This window comes from Somniosus microcephalus, chromosome 1 (assembly GCF_052327205.1).
Source record: "Somniosus microcephalus isolate GS21.2 chromosome 1, FLI_Smic_1.0, whole genome shotgun sequence".
Classification (NCBI taxonomy): Eukaryota; Metazoa; Chordata; class Chondrichthyes; order Squaliformes; family Somniosidae; genus Somniosus; species Somniosus microcephalus.
In genome coordinates this window covers 262,727,180-262,750,116 of record NC_140987.1, presented here as the reverse complement: position 1 = coordinate 262,750,116, position 22,937 = coordinate 262,727,180, and the positions used below count along the sequence as shown (strand labels likewise).

Genomic DNA, 22,937 nt, shown 5'->3' with positions numbered 1-22,937 from the left:
CAATTACCCTTCATATTGCATTTACAGTTGCAGGAACACATGTGTCATAGGACCAAAGTTCAAACAGTGTTACAGCAGTTGAGTGTTAGACCTTCTTACCTGTTGCTGATGATTGTGCACTGGCATCTTTGGCCAGAGATTGAAGCAGACTCGACTGTTGCTGACTGGAGCTGACTTCAGGTTCAGCACTGATGGATGGGGACAAGGAGACCTCACTGGAAGCCCCGGTCTTGACCATCTGTGTTCCCGTGTCTTCGGAAGCATTCTGCTCATCTTGGCCGGGAAGCTGGAGGGCCGACAATGGAATATTAATCTGCTGGTTTCCTCCCGAGGTGCTGACCGGCATCTGAAGAACTAACTGCTGCCCGCTTCCTTGACCTCCATTCAGCTTTTTTTGTGAAGTCGCACAACTCCGTCCAGGCTTTGTGCCCCCTGTCCTAGGGGTGGTAGGTGGAATGACGGAAATACCTTGTGAGTTGGTCTTTTCGGGCATCTGACTAGCAGGAAGGAGGGCTGAAGATTTGGTAGGCCCCAAATAGGAAGCAGGACCAGACTTTGGTTTGGACCTCAATGTGACAGGTAAGCTATCATTGTCTACAGCGATTTCTGCGTTTGTCACAATGTAATAGTCTTCAGGACCCTCCTGCTTGATCTTTTTAACAATAACCTCATTACTGTCCTCATTAGCAAGGTGGTTTGGAGAGTCTGGTACAAGCGAAGGACCTGCTTCCCGTCTTTTCAGTGAGTTTTTTTGTAGCCGAGATTCATAGTCACTATCTTCATCAGTCACCGAAGACTCGCACGCCATATGAAACAAATCACCTTCGTCATCATACTCTTCCACATTCTCGTCAACTTCCGAATGTTCACTGTATGAAAAGTCACAGGAATCTCTATTCCTGGGACACTCGGCCTTTCCTTTCGAAGACCTATTAAGGTATTTCTCTGCTGGGCTTTGCTGGGCCTCTGACGACACTGCGATTATACTGGGGCTATCGGAGTTAAAGCTTCTATTGTCCTGAAAGCACACTCTGTCCTGGGAGCCTGCCCTGCATGTAACAGCTAGTGGCCAGTGATAGGCATGACCAGCGCCACAACCCCACATTGCAGTGAGGTTTCCATGGGCCCCTTCGGTCAACAAGTGCTTCAGATTTGGAATGAGACTGCATATAGTTCCGTGACTGTGAGCCCAGCTGACCAGTTTGGACAGGTTTTCTGAAGACGTGTGAAGACAGTCTTCCATCTTGTTGGGCTCTTACTCTTCAATAGTCAGTGTCCTAGAAGAGAAAAAAAGAGACATCAGACTGGGCTGCGGCAGTCGCACAACTTTGTGACTCAAAGCGCACACTAACTGGCTGCATCAAACCAGCTTCTTCAAAGGTTCCAGTTAAAATAAGACTAGATTACATAATTAATGATTTAACCATCAGTGGTTAATTTTCATTCAATTAAAACAGAACTAGGCAGATTTAGGCTAACACCTCAAATATAGACTAGAAATCACACCATTTGCAAGATTATTTCTACAACATTGCTGTGGCCCTCAGATATGTATTCCACTGTACATTGCAATTAGATTTAATGCGCTATAATTAAATTTTCATTTCTCGTCTGCTCAAGATAGCTCTTTGTTCTATCACTCTAAGCTGTTACTCACTGAAGACTGTAGCCCTCTCCAGCAAGTCAGGAGGCAACAGTAAAACACTATTTTTGATCATGGGATTGCATTTTAGCTAATTACATTTGAGATTCCAATCTGTAAACTGGCCATAAAACAAGGTAAGCTCCTTTTGGTATAGTGCTTCCTGTTGTAGTTCGGGTGAGCTGAAAAGAGACACCAGCACAGACGGTTCTGCTCAAGGCCAAGTCTGATCCGTGGATTTACCTCTCGATCATCCTTTTCGAAAGGCATTAACCCTCGAGCACAATATTTCCTTAAACATTTGAATTTTGAAAACTTGTGATGTTTTGGAAACAATTTTTAACTATTGCATTCTTCAGTAAACACGCATTCTGCACATTTAGAAGGTGAATGTAACTACTAGGAAAATATGAAATGCTAGGGACTTTAATGTATTTTTTTTTTTAAATTTAAAAATAAATTCATCCCAATCTTAACACAGATGAGACAATGTAACCTATTTAAATATATGACACCTACATAATTATGAGTCTAATAACCAGAAGTTATTAAATACTTCATAAAATGACTTTGCATCTCTGCGTGCTGCTGACCTGATTTACATAACACAACAAAACCATCCAACACGAGGGTAAAATAGCCATTACTTACTAATTACATATTTCACCCACCCCTTTTTATGCCAATTTTCTCCCCCTTTATCAGTCTTAAGGGCATGGATTCCTTGCTGGCGTATGGTTCCACGATTACCATTGTGCCCTCTGGTAAATCCCTCAGACCAGGCATCAAACCTGGGCTGTCTGGTTAGGCTATCCACTACCTTAATCAACTGAACTAGCAAATGAGCCACTGATTAGATACTATTTGTTGCAAATGTGCATATACAGTCTATTCCTTGATAATTCAAAGTCTTCTCTGAGTTAAAAAGTTTGAATTTGCCAATGATTTGAACGAAGCAACATAAACACAGAAAATTGTGTGCTAAAAATAACCAGATGATTTGAATTGTACCTCTTATGTAGAAACTTGTATTAAAAGCGCATTAGAATACCATTGACATGTATAGAGAGAATCAGAATCTTTCATCAAAAACACTCCATACTACACTTGGCTCAGTGGGTAGCACTCTCACCTCTGAGGCAGAAGGTTGTGGGTTCAAGTCCCACTCCAGGACTTGACCACATAATCTAGGTTGACACTTCAATACAGTACAGAGGGAGCACTGCACTGTCGGAGGTGTGAGATGAGATGTTAAACAGAGGCCCTTTCTGCTTTCTCAGGTGAATGTAAAAGATCCCATGGCACTATTCAAAGAGTGGTGGTGTTGTTGTCCCTGCCAATATTTACCTCTTAACCAACATCACTAAAATCAGATTTTATCTCAGTGATGTTTGTGGGACTTTCCTATGCACAAATTGGCTGCTGTGTTTCCTACATTACAACAACTTCAAAAAGTACAGGAAACTTTGTGCTATCCGGCACCGACGGGACCGAGCTGTTGCCGTTCCCTCAAAACTGCCGGACAAACCAGCGCTAATGTTGAAGCATACAGAGCTTTTCATCTCCGTATCGGACAACAAACACTGTTGGTTAGCAACAGCTTCTAAACAGTCGGCCGTACCTTGGAAGCATCTCTGTCGCTTAGCAACTGTTGTGTATGTAACCTGTTCCACCTTAAGAGAGCTTAAGCCTGTTCCACCTTAAGAGATGTACTACTTTCTCAGGCTGCTGTAGACGTAATACCGGGGGTGAACACACCGGTATATAAGCACTGTGCAGTAATCTTGTATTCAGAATAGTCCCTACCTCCAACCAGTAAAGACCTGTTTTTGATTGTTATTAATTAGTCTGTGTCCTAATTAACTAGATAACTCACAGATTTAACACTGGCGACGAGTCTGATTCGGACCCTGCGGCAGTCACTCCACGGCAGCTTTGTCCACAGCCAGGACGTTGCAGAGAGGTTTCCACCCTCTCCACCCCACTGGAAGACATCCTGACCTCGGAGCCTCCATCGGTGACCGTCAGCTTCTTCTCCAGCTTGGTGGTGGGTAAGCCGTTGTCTGAGCCGGGCAGCGACGCGACAGGCAGTCGACCGCGTTGGCCGCACGAACGGGGCTGGGGGAGCCGGAGGAATAGGGCGCGAGAGCCGCTTCGAGCGGGAGGCGTTTCAACAGAGCGATCGCGTCTCCTGATAAGGGCCGAGAGCCGCGAGAGCGATCGCATCTCCAGATAAGGGCCGAGAGCCGCTTCGGTCGGGAGCCACTTCGCGATCCAGCGATCGCATCCGCTGATAAGGGCCGCACTCGGGCGATCGCGGCGAAGATAAGGGCCGCACTCGGGGGCTGAAGGGAGACGGCGTCGGGGGACGGGTGAAGACCGCCAAGCGCGGGAAAACCGCCATTTTGTGGGCGGAGGACGACGGCAAGAGCGGGAAGCCGCCATCTTGGATAGCAGTAAAAAAAAAAAAATCTGAGAAATTGCAAATCTGATAAAGTACTACAATGCCTAAACACGGGAATATTAGCAACTTTGATAGTGACATCGAAGATTGGGCCATATATGTTGAACGAGTTAAAAATTATTGTAAGGCCAATAAAATTCGTGAGGCTGATAAAGCACTAACATTATTAAATTTAATGGGTGCAAAGACATACGGGCAATTGAAACACCTGTTATCACCAGATGAATCGGCGGATAAGACGTTCGATGAGATTGTTACTGTCCTGAAAGATCATCTAAACCCCACGCCGCTGATGCTAGCGGAACGATTTAAATTTTACGACAGAAGGCAGCTACAGCATGAAAGCAATGCTGAATATTTGCTGGAATTGCGTAAATTAGCGAAATATTGCCAGTTTGGAACGGGACTGACAGATGCACTACGAGACAAATTTGTGTGTGGTTTATTTAAACAGGATACACAAAAGCGACTGCTCGAGGAGAATGAGCTGACGCTTGAGAAGGCGGTCACTATGGCAGCAGCACACGAAGCCGCAGCGAGAGGCACGGCAGTAATGCAGCTACGGTCACCGGAGCTCAGTGCACACAAATTGGGTGTGAGTTCTGGCAAATGTTATCGTTGTGGAAAGACAACGCATGATCAGAACCAGTGTTGGTTTAAAAACCAAGAATGTAGAACTTGTGGTAGGCTTGGACATATAGCTAGAGTATGCAGGTCAGGGAAGAAGACCAGCAACAAGAAGTCACCGCAAGGAAAATACGCAAAAGTACACAAGGTGGCCGAACAGGAGTCCGATTCAGACGCTAGCAGTAATGAACTGGCTGGCTTAAGCAGTATTGAACTGGCTAGCTTAAGGGTACTCAACGTTGGTAAGGGTGCAGACCTCCAGACAATTTGGGTTACTCTTCAGATAGAAGGAGTCCAAGTAAAAATGGAATTGGACACTGGATCGGCATTGTCGGTCATGAATAAGAAAGATTACAGAAGGTTATTCCAACATATTCCCCTACAGGATACGGAGATTATATTGACAACCTACACGGGGCAGAGAGTGTACCCCATTGGGACAATAAAGGTTGCAGTGGCCAACAAGGGCGAAGGAAGTCAAATAATGGACTTATATGTGCTACCGGAGGGAGGTCCACCACTACTAGGCCGGGAGTGGTTTAGAAACATAAATATGGACTGGCATTCGCTAAAAGCCATAAAGAGTGAGAACTCGGTGCAGATAATCAGCCCAGACTCTAGAACTGATGATGGTAAGACCAACCCATGTGCAAAAGACAAAGTTTCAGCACAGAATTCCACTGAGCAACAACAACATAGTTTAACAGAGAATTCTGAGTCTGTCAAGTCTACTGATATGCACATTTTTGAGGGACACTGGGCTCGAACTCAACTCCATTTCAAACTACAACAGCAATTAGAACAAATGATTCGCCGTTTTGAGCAAGAGATGAATGAAATAAAAAAGTTCTTTGTTACAGAGTGGGAGAATCTGGAAAGGCAACAGAAGCAACTGATGGAGAAAATGGAGCAGGAGCACACCAACCATCTGCGCGAGGAGGCCGAACGAATCAAAGCTGATTCAGGTTCTGAAGGTGCGTGCCATAATCTGGTGTCAGAAGAGTTAACGGTCAGCCAACTCCTTCATATGCTGAGGGACAAGACTCTGAAATGGGAAAAACTTGAACACGAGCTGCGATCTTCAAAGGAAAAGGGTTCGGAGCTCTCAAAAAGTCATTGAGATGGCTGATGTGACGACACAGACTGAAACGACTGCAACAGAGCAGCCATTGGATGCCAAAAGTACGCTGACTCACGTCAACGTAGAACAACAGACCGCTGAAACAGCTGCTCCGGTAGAGGGATTGCATAGTCCGATCAATCAATCTCCAAAGGAAGTTGAAGTATTAAAATCACAAATGAGGTCACTAGTAAACGACTTGCTGAAAGCCCAGAAAAAGCTGGATGCAGAGGTACACATGAAGAAGTCTCTTCAGGAAAGATGTCTGGATTTGGAACAAGAGCTGGCTAACGTCCAGCTGGGTATGGAGGAAATAGACGACCCTCTCACTGGTCTAGCTCAGGACGACATCGAATATTACCATGACCTGGTGGACGACACCGAATATTACGATGTCCTGTCCTGCCCAGCTTGTAACTTCGACTCCCAAAGTGCAGAAATCATGGAGGAGCACCAAAAGTCTACGGAACATCGGGAGAAGCTGGCTCTACGACGGAAACAGGAGAAAGAGAAGGAGGAACTGCGCATGCAGCTGGCAGCTGTGGCAGCTGACAATGGAGCCCAGAGAGTCTCCAAGAAGCAGAAAAGGAAAAGTAAAAACAGAAGATGACCCATCTGAACCATTATCACCTCTACCAGATCACACACGTGGTCCCTCCGAACGGAGCCAAATCAGTTCGGAAGTTCAAGCTGTTAAATCCATGAAAGGACTATTGAATGAGTAACGTGAACCGACTACACCACAGAGATTGAATCTGTGAACTGTTTTCCGCAGAGACTGAATCTGTGATATGTTACGTTAAACATGAAGTTATATATGTATATATGTTATTACGTTATGTTAAATGGGGGGGATGACTATAAAGCTAAGAAGGGAGGAGTGTTGTGTATGTAACCTGTTCCACCTTAAGAGAGCTTAAGCCTGTTCCACCTTAAGAGATGTACTACTTTCTCAGGCTGCTGTAGACGTAATACTGGGGGTGAACACACCGGTATATAAGCACTGTGCAGTAATCTTGTATTCAGAATAGTCCCTACCTCCAACCAGTAAAGACCTGTTTTTGATTGTTATTAATTTGTCTGTGTCTTAATTAACTAGATAACTCACAGATTTAACAGCAACAGCTTCAGAGTGACTTTGCAGAGCCTGACTGTTGAAAAAAAAGCCACGAGAAGAAAAAAAAACTAACAAAATGGCTCCTGATTTTTGCCGGTGGCTCGAGCTTGTCGGACATTTAGCCTCCGGATAACACAAAGTTTCCTGTATTAGCTTTGAAGCATTTTGGGACATCCTGACCTATAAAAAGAGAAAGACTTGCATTTCTATAGTGCCTTTCATAACCTCAGAATGCCCCAAAGCACTTTACAGCCAAAGAAGTACTTTTGAAGCAAAATACTGCGGATGCTGGAAATCTGAAATAAAAACAGAAAATGCTGGAAATACTTAGCAAGTCACGCAGCATCTGTGGAGAGAGAAACAGAGTTAACGTTTCAGGTCGATGACCCTTTGTCAGAACTGGTACTTTTGAAGTGTAGTCACTGTTGTAATGTAGGAAACGCAGCAGCCAATTTGCGCACAGCAAGCTCCCATAATGTCCAGATAATCTGTTTTAGCGATGTTAATTGAGGGATAACTATTGGCCAGGACTCCAGGGATAAATCTCCATCTCTTTTTCGAAGTGTCATGGGATCTTTTACATCCACCTGAGAGAGCAGACCTTTAACGTCCCATCCGAAAGATGGCACCTCCGACAGTGCAGCATTCCCTCAGTACCACACTGGAGTGTCAGCCTTTTTGTGCTCAAGTCTCTGGAGTGGGACTTGAACCCACAACCTTCTGACTCAGAGGCAAGAGTGCTACCAACTGAGCCAAGGCTGACACTACAAAAAGAAGCTATATACAGTAAATGCAAGGTCTTCACACACAACGCAATGAATGCCCCTACTGAATCTCATGGAAAAGATAAACCCAGGTGATTAATAAGTTATACTCATTAATGTAGAGGCTAATCTTCACTCAGTATAAAACATTGAAAAGTAGAGTGTTCACTAACACAAGGGTCAATCTTTGACAAAATAAATACTGATGCATTCTACCTATGCTACAAAAATAACCATGGCAGATATACAGCTCCAAGGTGAGTACACAAAATCTCAGGATAAATAAATTCAGGCTACACTCAGTTAAAACTGTGAACCTCTTGATTTGTGTAACTGCCTTTCAACAAGTGTATTCCCATTCATTTTTGTACATATAAAATGAGTTTTGCCAAACAAAGGCAGTGGAGTGAAAATTCAATTACAACATCCTTCTGTAAAAGCCCACATTGTTTTCTTGTCCGTTGTGCATTCTTCCATACCTTCCAATGCATGGGACAATGAGCTCTGCATTTGCTGTATGGCAATGCTTAAGAATCACCACATTTTTGGTGCAAAATCTAAACAAAAGTAGAGGATTTACTCATCAAAGATACACAGTATTACTGTATGCTGCTGCATAAACTGCAGTTTGCAAATTGCTGGGGACTGACTATTTAAATTGCATATTAGAAACCAGCCATTTTTGTTGCCTTTTGTAAACAGGTTTCCAGCACCTTACCATGCGTACAACATATTAATTAAAATTACAATACCGGACAACGGAAAAGCAAAATGGGAGTAAGCTATACAATAAATCTTAATTTTCTTTGCACCCTGCAGCAGTGCAAAAATATCCAACCTAAATTATTATTTCTCGTGATAAGAGGCTATAATCCTATATACAAAAATTGCAAAATTATATTTAATTTAATACTCGCTCAAAAAATACTTTTTTTTGTCATCTAGCAGAGGGATGCTAATACTGGGGAATTAACTCTTCCCATCAAGTAGCAGCATCATAGGAGCAGGAGTAGACCATTCAGCCCCTCGAGTCTGTTCCGCCATTCAATTAGATCATGGCTGATCTGTATTTCAACTCCATTTACCCGCCTTGGTTCTGTAACCCTTAATACCCTTGCCTAAGAAAAACTTATCAATCTCAGTTTTGAAATGTTCAATTGACCGACCCCCCACGCCCCCCTCTCCCAATCCTCAACAGCTTTTTGGAGGAGAGAGTTCCAGATTTCCACTACCCTTTGTGTGAGGAAGTGCTTTCTGACATCACCTCTGTACGGCCTAGCTCTAATTTTAAGGTTATGCCATCTTGTTCTGGACTCCCCCCTGCCCCCCCACTCCCCGCCACTAATGGAAACAGTTCCTCTCTACCTACCCTATCAAATCATCGGAAACACCTCAATAAGCTCACCCCTCAATCTTCTATATTCAGTCAAGGGAATACAGGCCTAGGCTAGTCCCCTGCTGCTATCAGTTTCAGCCATTTATTTTACAGACCCATCCTTAATGTAGGTAGGTCTAGTCATCAACAACAATTTGCAGTTGTGAAGCACCGTTAATATAATAAAATGTCCCAAGGCGCGTCACCGGAGGTTATCAAACAAAATTGGACCCCGAGCCACAGAAGGGCAGGTGACCAAAAGCTTGATCAAAGAAGTAGGTTTTAAAGATAGTCTTAAAGGAGGAGAGGTAGAGAACAGGCCCCGTCTAGGCTGCAACACGAACAGGCAACAGGACTGGGACAATTCTCCCCTCACTCATCTAGCTGGCCAGTTTACAACTTGCAAAATTCATCCAGCCATGCCAAGCAAATTGTGCGGACAAGTGGTCCAGGGTTCAAATTCGCAAACTTCCAGCAGGCAAGTCAGCTGACTCAGCTACCAGGCCAGGACAGGTTTAAGGGAGGGAAAAAATAATATTCACTGCTTAGCTTAAAACTCATTTTTGATAACCTTTCAAAATTGTAACAGACATGGATAATAGTAAACCTAAAAATTTGCAACTTACATTTCTATAGCATTGCTCACAGAGAGATCTCAGATCATTTAACAGGGCAGAGATGAAACAGTGGACACCAAACAGGAGAGAAAAAGGGGTGGATGTAAGGTTGTGGTAGGAGTGTAGAGTCAAAGTCATGGGTTTCTAGGAGATATTTAGAAGCAGGGAGGGAGCTGGCAAAGAGATGTTAAGGGAATGCGATCTGAAGGACAACTGAAAGAAAAGCCACTGACAGGGGACTTGAAGAAGCCGGTAAAATTGGAAGTAATTCAGTATTGGAGGAACTGAGAGTACACACATTGGAGGAAATTACTGAAATAGGGCATGCAAGGTAGTGTCTGATCACCATTCTCATAAATCATAAAGTCAACAACAACAACTTGTGTTTATATAGCACCTTTAATGTAGTAGACACTGATGTACTGATTTTACTAATGTAATGCTGAGGGAGTGCTGCACTGTCGGAGGTGCCATCTTTCAGATGAGACGTTAAACCGAGGTCCCAGTCTGCTCTCTCAGGTGGACGTAAAAGATCCCACAGCACTATTTCAAAGAAGAGCTGGGGAATTAGCTCCAGTGTCCTGGCCAATATTTATCCCTCAATCAACATAACAAAAACAGATTATCTGGTCATTAGCACATTACTGTTTGTGGGAGCTTGCTGTATGCAAATTGGCTGCCGCGTTTCCCACATTACTACAGTGACTACGCTCTAAAAGCATTTCATTGGCTATAAAGCACTTTGAGACGTCCGGTGGTCGTGAAAGTCGCTATATAAATGCAAGTCTGTCGGTCTGTAAGACATCTTCACAGGAGCGTTATCAGACAAAATTTGACACCGAGCCACGTAAGGAGATATTAGGACAGGCGACCAAAAGCTTGGTCAACGAGGTTTTACAGAGCAACATAAAGGAGGTAGAGAGGCGGAGTGGTTTAGGAGGGAATTCCAGAGCTTGGGGCCTAGGCAGTTGACAGCACGGCCGCCAATGGTAGAGCGATGAAAATCAGAGATGTGCAAGAGGCCAGAATTGGAGGAGTGCAAAGATCCCGGAGGGTTGTAGGGCTGGAGGTGGTTACAGAGATAGGAAGTAAAGGAACAAGATTAGGGCAAGGCTACCAAGCCCCTCCCTGCTCCCCAACAACACTGACAATGTCCATAACACTAACTTGCAATTTTTTTTTTTTATTTTTTTTAAATACTCATCCTCTGATCTCACAATTCCTTCCAACAAAGAAAGTACTCAAGTCACGTGAACAAGCTGTATCAGCAAGTCGAAATCTAAGTCTTGAGGTTGACTTTTTAAAATGACTATTTTTAAGTCCACAACAGTACAATCTTGGGGCCTGTGGTCCCCAGTTCACCCAAGAAATTCACTCAGAAGAGCTGACATTAGGCACAGGGATCCTTCATGTTGAAAGGATAAATAGAACAACATACACACCTACCATCAGTCTTAGTTTTCCACAAGCTTCTGCATTCGACAGTCAGCTGTAGGAAACTTTGGAGTGATAATTAATCAATGGTCAGGATGATTTACAGCACTATCTGAACCACTGGTGCAGAAAGTTAAAATTCAGTCAGAGTCCAAATCACTCTGGCTTAGTTACTATATATAATATATAAATAATATTTAAACTTTGAACAGGTTCCGCAGTTTAATTAACTCAGCAGCAGAGGAGGATTATAGAACACTGTCCTTTCTTCCTACTTCACTCAGAGGTGGGCTGGAATAGAACTCTGGCAGTAATCTCATTGGGTTTACAGCAGATAAATGTTGCTTTACTGGCACGGCCGTCCTTAATCATGCTGAACACACACATCGACGGCATCCCACTCCGGAGTAGAAAGCGCCATGTAAGGTAGTTTCAATTAAGAGCCAATGTGTAAAAGCACACTGCACACAGGAATTCATGCAAAGTCTCATTGAAGCTTCCGTTGAAAAACAAAGTATTCAACACACACAACTACATCTTCAAACCGCCAACCACTGAGGTATTGGAGTTCTTTTTTTAAAGTTCAAACTAATTTGCTCCTAGGGCAGGGAATGGCAAACCTTAAAATCTATTTGGGGGTTTCAGTCAACTACATATACACACGCAGCTGATACGATCGCAGAATGTACCGTCCATTCCCAAAGCATAAAATTGCTGAACGACGCCCCCCATCCCCCCCACAAAGGCTCCCAGTTATCTCATTTTTAATGTTCAGCATATTAAACACAATCCTCCCACTATCATGTTTCAGCCAGAGACAGCAGCACATTTTAGAAGTTTAACCATTTCTGTACAAAATAGTTCCTTTTTTGTTTCGGCTTCAGAGTGAGTAAATGGACCATGGTTGAGAAATCTGCAAATTATTATTAGCTGGCCATTTAGAGCAATCCCAACGCAAGCATAAAGTGCCTGAGCAAACTAGTTATACATTTATCAGAATTCAACTCGAAAAACTAAAATTCTCCAACAGTGAAACATTCATGACCACAGGCATTGTTTAGAAGCACAACAAGGACACGTGCTGCGAAACTGTGGGCGTGGATGGGGGAAGGGTGCATACCTACTACGCACAGTTGGAAAAGCAAATCACTCCAGTCAAGTCCTGCAGCTTTATAAATCACACGCGTAAGCAAGTGCCGGATAGATCTGCAGCAAAATGACCCCAGTAGAATTAGAAGGGAGAGATTGTACTACCCTTTTGATAATTAGCCCTGCCACTGCTTATCACTGTATTTGCTGTGCTGATTTTAGTAATTAAACGCCCAACCATTACCTGTAACGATCAAACATTTGATACCTTGAATAAATGGGTATAAATATGTAGCCAATAACAGTATGCTCAGTGGTAGTGTCATAGATTGCATCCTGAATGGAAACTAGCTCATTCAGATAACACTTCCCAGTTAAATTAACCAACAATCCATTTCAGTGTTCCTGAAACACGTCTTTATGAACAGGAGTGCAATAATCAGGTTGTGTTGTGTGTAGTGCAGGACAATGCACATACCCACCAATTTGATAATGATGCAACCATGGTTTTAAATTTCTAAAAATTTAACATTACGAGGAAAAGAAGCCATCACCGCCACCAATTCCTATCACCTACCACACTCACGGCAGATATTAGTGACCTTTCGTTAGATTACCTACTGGAAACAAGAGCAAAGTCTTACACAGCCAAGTACACATTAACAGTTTAAAGGACTCAACAACTCGACAGATGCGTCAGTCAACGATTACACAACTCACGGGAAAACACTCGTATCACCACGATCTACAAACACGAATTATAGTACTGGCTGTCTTGTCTGGTTTTAAGAATATATAGCACTATAGGGACAATTAGAAAAATAACCACAGCAGCTGACGTGTTCCAAAATGATATAACACACCGACTGGCTGCTGAATGAGTCAGCAATGTTCATTAGCCTAAAATTCATGACGGTTTACGATTTTTTTTTATACATCATAGCCAAAACTAGTGTGAAGTTTGGATTGAATCCCAAAATCAAAAAGATCAGGCTTGGAAATGCTTACACAGCGCGTGATAATGTTGTAAGACCCGTTATAAAACTTGCCTCTCTCCATAATTTCACCAATTGTGCCATTTCAGGATTACTGTATGAAATATTATGGTTCTAGAGGAAATAGGTTACAGTAAAACAGAAGAAAATATCTGACTTTTAGACACTTTATATCCTGCTATCCAGCGAGGGCAATGTAATCATATCTGCTTACGATATAATTTAAACTGTAAATGACTCCGTGAAGTGAACTCCACACTGTATTCACAAACTAAACATTCCTTGTATGTTTACTTGAAGAAAGCATCAATTTCAAGTCTTTATAGCCACCATGTGTTAACATGGAAAAGTGCTGCCAGTGCCAATTAGTGGTGAGTGCACACCATTTTTGTCCTTTAGGCCCACCAGTACTAGGAACCCAGTTGAGATTAATTTCATGCAGGACCCCATTTTGTCCATTTGTGCCAGCTTGGCTCAGTGGTAACACTCCCTCACATCAGAGTCAGAAGATTGTAAGATCAAGCTTCGGACCAGGACTTGAAAACACAAATTTCTAGGCTGACACTTCCGGCTATACTGAGAGTGCTGTATTCTCCTGGTGTCCTGGCCAGCTTTCCAACCCCAAACTACATCACCAAAGAAAAAACTGCTCATTCACTTCAGTTCGTGCAACCTTGCTGTACGCAAGTTGTTTACTTACATAACAACAGTGACTGCACTTCAAAGGTAATCCACTGGCTGTGAAATACTCAGGGGCACCCTGAGGACATGATGAGGTGCTACACAAACTCAAGTTCTTTCACTCACTCACTGATTCTCAGTTACATAAACCATCCATGTTCAAGAAGACACAAGCTCGTAGGACAACCTGAAGACCTACATCTAGTGTCCAGGAGATAGATAGATTGACCTGGTGTGAACAGCTCTCTGATTTTTTTTCTCCCCAAAGAGCAAATGAGAAATTGGGTCCCATCATTATCTCAGGAATATGTAATATTAGGTCATTTTACTCCAATGCAATGAAGGCTGAAGGACTTTATAGGTTAGACCACACCTGGAGTACTGTGTTCATTTCTGGGCACCACATCTTAGGTAGGATATACTGGCCTTGGAGGGAGTGCAGTGAAGATTTACCAGAATGATCCCCGGGCTCCAGGGTTAAATTACGAGGCGAGAGTACACAAACCAGGGTTGTATTCCCTGGAATTTAGACGGTTAAGGGTGATTTGATCAAAGTTTTCAAGATATTAAGGAGAACTGATAGGATAAACAGAGACACTTTCTGCTGATTTGGGATCTATGACTAGGGGGCATCGTCTAAAAATTAGAGCCAGACCTTTCAGGAGTGAAGTTAGGAAACACGCAAAAGGTGGTCGAAGTTTGGAACTCTCTTCCACAAACAGCAATTGATGCTGGGTCAATTGTTACTTTTAAATCGGAGATTGATAGCTTTTCATTAACCAAAGGTATTAAGGGATATGGGGGCAAAAGCAGGTATATGGAGTTAAGTCACAGATCAGCCATAACCTCACTGAATGGTGGAACAGGCTTCAGGGGCTAAATGGCCTACTCCTGTTTCTATGAATAAGTCCCTGTGATGTTTTCTTTTTTTCCCTTCACTCTCCCTCAAATTAAGGCTCACCAGTATTAGCACAAAACATACCATCTACCGACACAATCCTGAATCAGTCATCCAATGTAGGCAACAGAGGTTGTCAGTCAAGGCTGTGATTCACATTTTTGTTCTTTAAATGGGAATCCAGTGCTCTACAACTATAAGACCACCCCACAGTCACAGTAGTCTTGTATTAAACAATGATACAACCTTCAGAGATCTCTGCGTCCTCCAACTCTGCTCTCTTGTGTATCCCCGATTTTCATGGCTCCACCATTGGCGGTTGTACCTTCACTGGAATGTTTTACAACATTAAAAAGGTGCTATATAAATGCAAGTTGTTGTTCTATGCACAGAGTTGCTTTGAGCTGATCTTGTGACTGGAAAGCTCAATGATAACAGGAAGAGGACTTTCTCTCCAGCTCCTTTCCCCAATCAGTGTAGACCAGATAGTGACAACAGAACATTCTGAACAACTTAGATTTCCCATTAACTAATTCAGCAAACAAACCTAAATATAGGTTTGGGCAAAATGCACTCTGGCTAGCATTATTCTGTGTAAAGTTTTAAATGACATTCACGTTACATGTGAAGCACCAGCAGAAATATCTCAGAACAGTGAATAGGTTAAGCTCCATTTAAGTATGTAACTTAAAATGCATTGCTAAAATGCTTTGTGTAGGAGGTCACATGAGATTTTATGCTGCCAATTTTAATTAAACAAACCTTATCTAATAGGATCTCATAGATAACCAAAGTCTTTCAGTCCTTACTGGGAAAATTTATGTTTTTTGCAAAACAGCTGTAAAAATATCCCAAGAAACCAACTTGCTTCAGCACACCTGTAAGACTGCACTGACGAGTCAGCCTAGGCCTGGCATTGAGCTTGAACCCTACAACCTTTAAGTCAGGAGGTGAGAGTACTATCACTGAGACAAGCTGACACTTATTTACAACTTTGGGAGGAAGTTAGAAATGAAGACCATTACTAATTTGAATGTCACTTTAAGAGATACACACACATCGAGCAATAGATCTCGGGACTGCGTGAGCTGGTGACGCAGGAACATAGGAACAGGAGTAGGCCATTGAGCCCCTCGAGCCTGTTCATGGCTCCATACACCTGCCTTTGACCCACAGCACACTGAGCTCCAATTTGCGGTGCCACCAATGGCAAGGTCTAAGTTTGTACTCAAGACTTCCCATGTGTAGTTACCAATCTCAGCTATGGTATTACAGAAAGGGCGTTTATTTTTTAGAAACTTAATGGAGAGATGCTTTGGATTGGTCTCATACACCTCTTGGGGGATCACTTACAGAGTGGCATAGATCATGGACAGTTCATGGTAGGAGCGATAAGAGTGACAGAGAAGGGACAGAACAACAGCACAGTACGTTGCAGTCCTAACCAGCAGCACTGTGGATTGGTTGAGTCATCAATCTATTACACTGATCTCAGCAGCTGCATGGGGAGGTGCTAAGTGGAGGTCAGGCATTTCTCTAGGAGGTGGAAAAAGAAAAAGGAGTCAAATTGAGACATGCTTCCCCCGGAGGCAATTGAGAACAGACGAAGATAGGCCCTGCATGGACAAGGAAGAAAGATAATGGAAGTCCTACCCTCAAATAATGTACTAAATACAGGGAGTGTATTACAAGACAGAAACTCACTTGCGGGTATTTTATTGGACATGTTTCAGTTGGTTGGGTAGTGGAGCTTTCTGAAGACGACAAAAAATGATTGCACTCACTAGCTTCAAACAGCTACACTGAGAACAGAGTCGGGAAGGTGTCATCACAGTGATTGTGCAATCGAGTGTCGGACACATTTTCATTCTCATACGTGCTCAAAGAAGTCACAGTCCTTCCACACTTAATTCCTTCTGCACCACACATGGGCTTTGGAAAACAGAAACACACACAAAAAAAGCACCACCTTTTCACATCTCCACAACTTCTGTCATCATAAAAATATAACTCCATTTGAAAATTATCCATGTATGTACACCATAAACAACACACTCCTGGGCCAGCAGCTTGATGAGATGCATATCTTCACTCGTGTTTTTCGATCTTCAGAACATTGCTTGACTCTGTCCTGCCTCAGCTCATCTGCTGCTGAAACCCTCATCCATGCCTTTGTTTCCTCTACACTTGACTATTTCAACCCATTCCTGGTCGGCCTCGCATCTTCTACCCTTTGTAAACTTGAGGTCATCCAAAACTCAGCTGCCCGTGTCCTAACAAATCTCGTTCACCCATCATCCTACAGTGGCTCCCGGTTAAGCAGCACTCGATTTTTAACTTCTCATCCTTGTTTTCAAATCCCTCCATGGCCTCGCCCCTCCCTATCGCGGTAATCTCCTCCAGCTCTACAACCCTTCGAGATCTCTGCGCTCCTCCAATTCTGGCCTCTTGCGCATCCCTGATTGGTGGCCGTGCCTTCAGCTGCCAAGGTCCTAAGCTATGAATTCCTTCCCTAAACCTTTCAGCCTCTCTAACTCTCTTTCCTCCTTTAAGGCGCTCCTTAAAACCTGCCTCTTTTGCTAAGCTTTTGGTCGCCTGTCCTAATATCTCTTTATGTGGCTCGGTGTCAAATTTTGTTTGATAACGTTCCTGTGAAGCGCCTTGGGATGTTTTACTATGTTAAAGGCGCTATATAAATGCAAGTTTTTATTGTGTGTCAAATCACTAGCCAATGGCGTATTCACCAGTTGTGAGATATACGATCACAGAGGCAATTCACAAAATGAGAACCTTCTGGTCACCCTCACAAAAGTAGAGGCATTCATCTCATGACACTGCTGGCCACTTCATGTCCTGTACTCAGACATCAACCAACCACAGAGAAATCAGAATTTATAAATAAGACGACACCATGGTATCTGCTTTTCACATCTACAACAGTTCAGTAATTGTTCACATTAAACTAATTACCCTATGGTTCTACAAAGTTCAATTTTTTTTCCTTGACACACACACGAGAAAAAAAATTACATTATACTTTTGATGAAAAAGCATCTTTAACACGAGGCTTGTGGAAGAGGGGAGAAAAGTTTCCGAAGAAACTTTCTGAAGTATTAATAGTCAATCGATTCTCAAAAATGTATCAAATTAAATGTTACATTCACTAAATTAAAAGATACTGATTGTTCAAACTTTTTTTGGGCAATGCAATGTTAGCTTTGGTCCATTGCTTTCAAGTGTATCTTATAACTGTTATCTGATTTGTCGAAAAGCACTTGCATGAATTAGAGGAGTGGGCTGGGTTGCTCGCAGAAGTGGAGAGAAATTAATTGCAACTCAAGTGCTTTGCTTTCACATATATATCTGACTCTTATTTACATAAACATTATGATATCCTTCTACCCACAGGGAAAAATTCAGATTTAAACATCATTCTAATGAAAATAAATACATTTATGATATAATCTATCACCCACTGAAATACTCGAGGCAAAATTAACTCCACTTATGAAGCTGACCAGTGTAATATGCTCTTAACATCTTCACTTACAACTTTCCAAAATTGAGGGCAATGTGAGTAACCCAAAACAGAGCACGACGCTCACCTCGACTCCGAGTATCCCTGACAGGTCAAGTAAAGAGCGTTCTTTTGAAATTGGATCTCAAGGAACTTCTCAAGGTAATGGGGAGGGCTAAAGAAGCCAGGGGAGAAATTTTAAAGTTGCCCTGTTTAGTTCTGAGGAAACCTGATACTCCTACTCCAGAAGAAGAGGAAACATGTGCCCAAGCTTAATTTTCAACTCTGTTCCATCCCCTCTCCCCCCAGAACAAAAAAAACCCACCTCAAGCACATAACTGAACAGGAAAAGTAAAAAGTTGTATAGCGACACCAGTACCTGCTGAGCCAAGATGTGGCTTCCAATGTCCAAGTTTAGTGCAGATCAAACGAAATTAAATCTGCCTGAACTGTATGTGCTGGCAAGATCTTTGTTGCTAAAGTCTACGGTACAATCCACAGCTTTGTTTGGGCACAGGTGTTCGGTTGGAAGGTACTAACCTTAAATTGGACTGTCTCCCTACCCGGTCATCAACAACGCCTACAATTTCAACGATCCAATGTTTTAAATAAAACGCTTGTGCCCGTCGTAAAAAATGGCAGCTGGATACGGCTGCATTTATTCTTTCGCATCTCCCCGCTCCTCCTCCCCGGCGCTGTGTTCATTTTCGAAGTTTTAAATTAGGAATGTAATGAGACCATATGCCAGGTGTCTGGTAACTGGCAGGTGGCAGCAGTATTGGGTATCAGCAGTTGAAACTGCACAGATACCAGATACAATTTAAACTACTCGGTAATATACTGTCTCTGCAGGGTACGGTCATATCATAACTTGGTTCAGGTTACTGCACACTCAAGCACTGTATCCCTTCACTCAGCTCCCTCGTGACAATCAGCTCACCAAGACCCAGGCATGAAGCAAGCACATAGTGATTTATAAACCTGTTAATGGGGCTGTTACAACAGACAAAAAGGGAAGCAAATTGATTTAATTAGCACTTCATGACTAGGAGAGGATTTTTGAAGTTCGAGGTGGCACCTGGGATATTCAGAACTGTGAGGGTATAATTACCCATTCCATCTCACGGAACACAGCACATGTAGGTCTACAGAAATGTAGCACTTGATTTAATTTCTTTTAAAACAGGGAATGACAAATACTTTCCCCCCACCCCTTCCTATTCGTCTCCTCAACCCCATATGGTCAAGTTTCAAGTTAGCTTCATTTCATTTAAGATATTCTAACCAGCTTCCAATGTAAGCTCATCCTTTAAATGCTAGTAAAAAGATATTGTGCTGCCTGGATTTACAAGCAGCACCACTTTAGAAGCCTCACCAGATTAAACCGCTAACCTTACCCAACCATTTCTGCTCCACAGACTGCGTTAGGTCATACAGATTTAATTGACTTCCATCCACCATAGTAGTTAATAAAGCCAGTTATTCTATACAAGGATAATAAAAGGCTGGCAGCGTGTTACGAGGCAGTAATTCAGCCGAGCGGTTTAGACAAAGTCATAAACCGTGAGAGCACAGTTCGGTTTATAATGATCCAAACAACTGCACGATCAAATTACTGCCAGACATTCGTTATACATATATTAAAAAATGAAATAACCGTCACTTTGAAGCTCTTTTGTTGTCATGTGGAGAGTGCCTCGAGAGCAGTTAGAAGTGATGTTGGCGAGAGGGTTATGAAGATGCTAGCACTGTGGGGCTTGAATGTGTGTGTGACATCACTTGACCAATCCTACAGTAATATCAGTGCTTTGTCAGTGGCGCCTTACTGGAAGACATGTATTAAGTCTAGAGAAAGTGACTTTTTATTGCAGAAGATGTCTCTGCTTTAGTTTGAAGCGAATGGTACTAGCTAATCCATATTATTGCTATTACAAGTCAGGATTTTCAGTCTGGGAAGTAAGGAACATTCCATCAATTGTCACTGTAGAATAACAAAATTATTTTAACATTAATTCTTCCCTGGAATCTGGAAAATGTTCCCTCTCCATTAGGTTGTTGGCTACCTTACTTTGCCAAGCTATAGATCATTACCTGTGTCTCTCAGCTACAAATCATGCCTGATATTTTCAAAGCTTTAAAAGGTTTAAATTAAGGATTTAGTACAGTTGGTAAGAAGGATACACTGAAGAATGAATTGGTCATACCCTACATCTTTCCCTTACTGATAATGACTTTCAACAATTAATAGCATGTATTTCATTTGGAATCTGGTTTATTATTGGGCTACTTTGGTGGACCAGTTGGAAAATGCCCCATGGTGTGTACTGAGCTATACAGATCGGGAAAGTCTCAGGCTGGAATCCGTGGTGAGCTTAGTTAGGTGTCATAAGCGCAACAAGTCAGAAGTTATTTCATTTGCTTCATTGCCACCGAGCTAGAAGTAGGAATGGGGAGGGGCCCTCCTCCCTATCTCTGTAACCTCCTCCAGCCCTACAACCCTCAGATCTCAGCACTTCTACAATTTTGGCCTCTTGCGCATCCCTGACTTTCATTGCTCCACCATTACTGGGCGTGCCTTCAGCTGTTGAGGCCCTAAGCTCTGGAATTCCCTCCTTAAACCTCTCCGCTTCTCTCTTCTCTTTTAAGACGCTCCTTAAAACCTACCTCTTGGTCACCTGTCCTAGTATCTCCTTATGTGGCTCGGTGTCAAATTTTGTTTGATAATCACTCTTGTGAATCGCCTTGGAACGTCTTACTATGAGAAAGGTGCTGTATAAATATAAGTTGTTTTAAACAATAAAGAGTCAATCTTAAAATAACTTACAAACTATTTCCACCACCTGAGCACTTGTATGACACTGGCCAACTGCTCTTGATTTGAGGAAAGCGTAGCTCCATACATGACACAAACTCACGCACAGCTCTGCTTTCCAGTCTTAGAACTATTGCTGATGTTTTGGAAGTTACGAAACTACTCCTATTCTATCAGCTTGTTTCCATCAATAGAAGCTTAAAGGAAATTCAGCATGGTCTGCGCAACCACTTTTAACATGAAACTTTTAATGTCTCAAAACTTTGCTACTGCACCAATTGCAACCATCAGTGTACTAGAAATAATGCTGAATATATACGAGTGTGGATGATCTTGCAGCCATTCAAAGTGGAAACACTGCCCGTCAGCACAGGACAGCACTAGTAACAGAAGAGGGGACAAACATTTGGGTGATCAAATGAGCAGACTCATTTTAATTAATTATTACTAAAATTGTGTATTTTAAAAGAGCATTTCCAACTGCAAAATGCAATGCTCGCTTAAGTATAGAGCCCTGTGAAGCAAGTATGATTTCCCCAAGATATGTTCCGAGTTACCAACCAACATGGTCCAAGAATTGCATATAAATTATGCCATAACCATCCAGGTATCAACTACAAAACACACAGCATGTCAGATACAGGCTCACATCCTGCAGGGCAATGGTCATAAAACAGACTGGACTGACATACGAATTTTCTTCCCCAACAGCTATTCTGTTATGATTGAAGTATGCATTAAAAAATATGTATTTTGTACATGCACATAGAATAAGTCACCGGGGAGCTGTTACAATGCAATGATCATAATGAGGGGAGTTGGATGATATCAATAAATAATGACAATTAAGATCAAGTGACTTATAACCCGTCACTTAAAAACTCTCCAATGAGTACTACCTTGTACTCAATATCCTGCCCCCGCCCCAATACACAGAAGCAGATATCAAAGTGAAAAGTGACAGCCAGGACACAGCTGCCTTCATGGATCATCAAGTTTTTCAACAACAACTTGCATTTATATAGCACCTTTAACGTAGTAAAACATCCCAAGGCGCTTCACAGGAACGTAATCAAACCAAATCTGACACTGAGCCACATAATTAGACATAAGGGCAGGTGGCCAAAAGCTTGGTCAAAGAAGTAGGTTTTAAGGAGCATCTTGAAGGAGGAGCAAGAGATAGAGAGGTGGAGAGGTTTATGGAGGGAATTCCAGAGTTTAGGGCCTTGGCAGCTGAAGGCATGGCCGCCAATGGTGGAGCGCTGAAAATCGGGGATGCACAAGAGGCTAGAATTGGAGGAGGTCAGATTGGAGGGTTGTGGTGCTGGAGGAGGTTACAGAGATAGAGAAGGGGCAAGGCCATGGAGGGATTTGACAAGACATTGCCACTAATAACCATGGCGTTGATGGGCAATGATGCCACGTTGAGGGGGGGGGGGTAAATTACGCTTTGTGCCTTTATGATTTCAGTGGACTCAAAAGTTTCATGTCTGCCATCAGTCTTGGCTACGTTTATGAAGCTGAAGTAACATTATTGGACTATGGCATTAAATCTAAAAAATTAATTTATACATGGTTGCAGGTGGGGTGCGTGATAGCCCTGGACACATTTATACTTTGATTTGTACTATGTATCCAACTCTGCATAAGCAGTCAAATTTTAAAAATGTAATTGAATGAAAGCACAGACTAAACATCTATATCTATATTATTATTATAAGGATCCGTCCGTCTGTCTGTCTGTCCGCTATACACTCAAAAGTTATAGAGCGTACCTACACATAT

At 42.5% G+C, this 22,937-nt stretch overlaps 1 protein-coding gene across 2 annotated transcripts in view; it reads right to left on the bottom strand.

The window, feature by feature from the left end:
* The window catches only part of kiaa1958 (KIAA1958 ortholog), a 167,153-nt gene that overhangs the window by 87,288 nt on the left and 56,928 nt on the right, over positions 1–22,937 (bottom strand). For both annotated transcript variants that reach the window (XM_085993099.1, XM_085993108.1), the window contains exon 2: positions 100–1,277. In XM_085993099.1, the coding sequence (XP_085849225.1) occupies positions 100–1,243 (1,144 nt within the window). In that variant the 5' untranslated portion in view covers positions 1,244–1,277. The remainder of the gene's footprint in view (positions 1–99; positions 1,278–22,937) is intronic.